This window comes from Alligator sinensis, unplaced genomic scaffold (assembly GCF_000455745.1).
Source record: "Alligator sinensis unplaced genomic scaffold, ASM45574v1 scaffold31_1, whole genome shotgun sequence".
Classification (NCBI taxonomy): Eukaryota; Metazoa; Chordata; order Crocodylia; family Alligatoridae; genus Alligator; species Alligator sinensis.
Window position 1 is genome coordinate 3,112,642 of NW_005841884.1, and position 5,495 is coordinate 3,118,136.

Genomic DNA, 5,495 nt, shown 5'->3' on the forward strand with positions numbered 1-5,495 from the left:
CCTGGAGGTTTTCCCCCCACATAGCCTATGCTCTCACATGAATATGTGATCAGGTTGCAAAAACCCTATGCATGTCACTGTTTTCTCTGGACTCTTAGGGTCTGATCTGGCTCTTAATGCAATGGTAAAACTCCCATGAAGTTAAGTGATATAGGACTAAGCCCTTAATACAACTGTAAAAACTATTTCATATTCTCCACATTGTTATTTTTAATAAAAAAAGAAAGTAAAGCTGTTTTATAATGGGAATTGGCAAGTATGTTCACAGGGAACTGCATTACTTGCATATATAATTGAGATTTTACTTGCTATTTTTGCAGGTAGTTCTTCCTCATACAGATAGACCCAGTTAGTTAGATCTTCCACTGGTGTAATTCAACATTGGTCTGTTCACTTCAATAGACCTTAACCAACTGGCCTCAGCTGAGGATCTGGCTCACTGGCTAATATACAAATAAAACAAAGGGTGCAGGATTGGGCCTTATTTCTATCTAAATATTCAGACGCTATGGAAATGTATGTGTGTGTGCGCGCGTGTATATATATATATATATATATATATATATACAAACACACACATACACACACACGAGAGTGTGTGTGTGTGTATATATATCTATATCTATATGTAGATAGATAGATAGATAGCACAACCTCTAGAACCAAGAATATTGCAACACAGAAAGGTTGTTATATTGTGACATCTAATATTTTTCCTTAGTTATAACAACAAAAGTGTTCTGAATGCATAATCTGCTAAAATAGAAGACACACACCACCTTTCTTTTGATCTCAATAGTAAAAACAGTAGCTATGTTCTCATCAATGAATTAACACACTGCACACATACAAATTCTTGAATAAAAAGTTATTTTCCATTTTTCCATGAAGTTTTGCACTCCATTTCAGGTCCTAGCATTCTTCCATTGTATCTTGAGCATTTGAAAACACTGCCAAGCTTTAACTCACACAAATTCTCCTTTAAACTTTGCTCTTATCTGATGCATTTAAACTAATAATCCATCATATAGAATTTAAAAGATTACAAAAGCCACCTTACTATAATACACTCACCTTTTTATATGCTTATTACCATAAGGGACAGAAAAAAATAACTTTACCAAAATAGTCCATTTTCCAATAAGTTAGAACCCTGTTACATGTTCAAATTAAAGCTGGATAGAAACCAACTATAGGAGTTGTTACACATTTTTAAGCACTAACTTTTATAACTTTATTATGTGTTAATTATTTTGCATGTGTGGCTGTTCTAAATTTATTGAAGGATTAATTAGTTAATTGTGTGATAAGTACTTTGCACTTATGGCCAGTCTTAGTTTATTGTGCAACTAATCAATTAATTGCATAGTATCTGTAATGTGTAGCAGGGGCCATAGGATCCAATTTTCTTAATTAATATATATATTATCATACTTGTATTATTCTTCATACTTGTATTCTTCTTCTTCTATTATTATACTTGTATTATTCTTCTATACAAAAGCTGGAATGATGAATGAATGCCCTGTTACCAAAACCACTGTACCCATGTGTGGGTCAGACACACAAACTAAAATAAATTCCAAAGCCTAAGGTAATCAGAACTAGAATAAAAACCTAAAGGGCATAGCTGGATCCAGTGGAAGCTGGACTAGATCCTATTTTTGTTGATCACCAAGGGCCTGAGCCAAAGCCCTTTGAAACTGATAGGAGTCTTTCCATTGACTTCACTAGGCTTAAGGGCAGACTAGTGGATTTAATTGTGCTGTTTAGGTAGTGACTGTCCATTGTAAGAAGCTGTCCCCAGATTGGGGGAACTGTGGCGGGGTACAAGAATCCCCCCTAGCATGTTAACACCAAGGTCACAGGTTGCAATCCTAGCTGGACTAGATGATCTTTTGATGTCCCTCCCAGCCTTACTTCTCTATGAAATGTGAGCCACTGCCCTGCATCACAGTGATACAGTATGGAGTAATGGGTGGGGCCATACACATCTGGGAAAGGACAGGAGCAGTTCCTGTTTTATGACTGTGCCCATCCCCTGATATAGGCTGTGAGAAGGGGAGAAGGATCCTTGTACTCTTAGACCACTCACAACCACAACCAGTTCCCCCCCACCTGCCTATACAATGGCTTGGTCTTGATCTCCACAAGGATTTGAGTGGAAATATAAGAAAAGACATTCCCTTTCCTCTCCTCCTACATACTAAAGGCCACATCCTGGAGTCCTTACCCAATCTAAAGTTGTGCCTGGTTAGAGACCTCAGGACCAAGTCCCTATAGCCTGTTTTAACAAGGAATCTCTCCTACCCCTCTCTCCCCACAGCTTCCTCACATTTCAAGCCCTACAGAGAGGAAGTGGTTAGGCTGTAAGCCTAGGAGTCAGGACACCTGGGTTCAATTTCCTGCTCTAATACAGACATCCTGTGTGACCTTGGCCAAGTCACTTAGAGCAATATGATGACCCCATTGAATTCAGTGGGAGTTTGCCAGGATTTCACCGTGAATTTCTCCTGCCTCTGTTCCCCATCTGTACAATGGGGATAACAACACTGCCCTGCCTTACAGGGTGTGGAGAGGATAAAGACCGGGACCTGCACTGCTGTAAGGCAGGCAGCATAAGCTCTGTAGATAGAAACTCAGTCTGTAAATGAGAATGCCGGAATCCCCATTTCCTGAAATCACTTAAGGAGGGCGGGGTGGGTGGGATCTTTTGTGCTCCCCCCTCACCTAATAAAACAGTAGATATTATTTTGTCCAGCTACTTAGGTATAGTAGCCTCCCACTCCTTCACCTCAGAAATGCTATAGGCACAGAGTTCTTTATGCTGTTAAAAAAAAAAAATGAATGAATCCAATGAAGAGTCCAGTAAAGACAGTATCACTGTAAGACCAAATAGCCACACTTTTAAGGCATCTAAGTGACCTTGGAGGCTTTTCTAAAGTGATTTAGGAACTCAGAGTCTACATTCCATCGACTCCCAAAGGAGACTTCAACCAGATTTGCCCATTGTCTAAAACCTTTGTAAAGCAGAGAAATAGGAAAGGCAAAAAGCCTACAGCCCACAGCAGCCTCCAAAGTAACAAGACAGACATTTCAATGATGTTATTAGTTGAGTAGAAACAGCTACACCGAGATGTCCCAAACCCGGTGGCACAGACCAAACTACGGGATTTGTTTCTAGGGGAGAGGGGGAGAAGAAAAGGCAGCAAACCAAGGCTAACCCGCTGCAGTCGAGATGCTCGCTCTCATCCTGCCTGCGGCGGGCAGTGGGTTTGGGCTGGTGTGCGTGGTGGCCCTGGGGGCTGGGGCTTGCGGGCGACTTAAAATGAAAAGCGAGGACCCCGATTTGCACTTTCCAGTCCTCGGTCGGCCCCCCATCGCCGCCCACCCGGCTACAGCATGTTCACGCTGAGATGCATGCCGAAGAAACCTCCCGGATGAATATCAAGCGGGGGGGGCTTCATTTTTCCAGCGCAGTCAGAAACGCTCGCGCACGGGAGGGATGGCAAAGGCGGGTACGGCCAGCCGTCGCCCGGCCCTCCCCGGCCCGGCCCCGCCCGGGGCAGGGCGAGCGCACTTACTTCTCGTAGTCGAGCTTGCAGTAGAGTTTCTTGTCCCGGTAGAAGCAGGTGGTCTCCAGCGGTTCTTTGCAAGAGGCGCACTGCACGCATTGCTCGTGCCACAGGCTGTCATTGAGTCTCAGCAGGAACCGGTCCGAGATGACCCTCTGGCAGCCCTCGCACACCGATTTGGGGTTCACCGCTCTCCCTGCGACCGAGGAAACACAGGGCAGGAGTTGCTCCAAGAGCCCCACTCCCCAGCCTCCCCGCCTGCAGGTCCCCGCGGCGCGGGGCTGGCTGGAGGGCTGCTGCATGGATCCCGGGGGATCGCGATCGCTGGATTTGCAGGAGACTTTCCCCGGGGAAAACCCGTGTCCCCGCAGCGGCAAGGAGCCGGGGTTCGCCTGCACCGGGAGTCGGGCCCGGGTTCACTCGGGCACGATCCTTAGCCGGGTTCACAGAGCACGTGCGGGGCCGGCTCCTCAGCTCGGGGCTGGCCCTGAAACGGGTCGGGAGGAATATTTGATTCCTTCAAAACAGTCTCAGCTTCACTGTCCAGTTCGAGCCCGGAGTGTCTGACCCGACCTCCCCCCACAACCGCCCAGCAATTAGCTTCTCTCATTTATTTTTGTGTATCATTCTGGCGCACACATACACACACGAGCTATTACTTTCCTTTTAGGGGCTAGTTTTTTGTTTTTTTTTAAATTTTGTGTATCATTCTGGCACACGCGCGCGCGCACACACACACACACACACACACCCCGACTGTAACTTTCCTGCTTAGGGGCTATACCCCCCCCACGCCGGCTGCGATCTGCATTTATCCCTTTTTGCAGGGAATGAAACGAGGGGTGTACACATAAGACCAAGTTCCTTCGCCTCGGAGTGTGAGGGGGGACATCCTAACTCAGCAAACCCGAGGAGCAGATCTGGTGAAAAGGGAAGGATAGTTTTTTGACTGGTACGAACAGTGATATGAAAGCGGGGCGGACCGCTCCTCTAGACATGAAAAAAACCCACCCCATTTCTCGTGTGCTTTTTAAGCATGTTGTTTTCTCTGCAGTTTAAAATTGAGAGAGAGAATTTGGGAGTCACACGCTCAAGAATTCTTTTGTCTTTTTTTTCTCTCCAAACACTCGCACTCATCCTGCCTGGAGCTTAGGATCCTTTCTTGTGGTTTTTTCGTTGGGGAAAAAATAATTGGAGAAGAGGAAGAGATCGAAATGTTGGAGCGGGAGGAGATCCTTCATAGTGCGGGAGGACGGTGCACGCTCGCGGTCTGTCAGTCTGCATATGAACACATATAGATGCGTATATACCCATGCAGAGGCGCACTGAGTATATCGTGTATGTGCAAAAACGTGTGTGTGTATGTGTGTACACATATATTCATACATATACACATATACATATATACAGATATGTATGTGTACATACATACACACATATATACACACGTATATAGATATATAGATATACATTCACATATATATCGATATACACGCACATAGATAAACACACACACATACAGATATACATGCACACATATATAGATATACACTCAGATCTATATACACGCGCATACACACACATATAGAGATAAAATACATATATATAAATATACACACCCATACACACACACGCATAGATATACACGCGCGCGCACACATATAGCTATACACACACGTAGAGATAGATACACACATATATACACACACGCACATATATACATGCATATACACACACACATACACACATATATGTATATACACACACACACATATATGTGTATACCCATGCGAATAATACACATGTGTGCGTATAAACCCCGCAGGAGGCTGCACACTGCGCTGGGGCCGGGCCGGGCCGGGCGGCGCTGCAGGTGGACGCGGGCGCCGCCGACACGTGTGTGCGCTCCCGGGTCTCGGC

General features: G+C 45.1%; 1 protein-coding gene across 1 annotated transcript in view; it reads right to left on the reverse strand.

Moving 5' to 3' along the window:
- The window catches only part of LMX1A (LIM homeobox transcription factor 1 alpha), a 122,057-nt gene extending 118,180 nt beyond the window's left edge, over positions 1-3,877 (reverse strand). Inside the window, exon 1 of the mRNA XM_006017753.1 lies at positions 3,585-3,877. Within this exon, the coding sequence (XP_006017815.1) occupies positions 3,585-3,877 (293 nt within the window). The remainder of the gene's footprint in view (positions 1-3,584) is intronic.
- Positions 3,878-5,495: the final 1,618 nt, after the last annotated feature.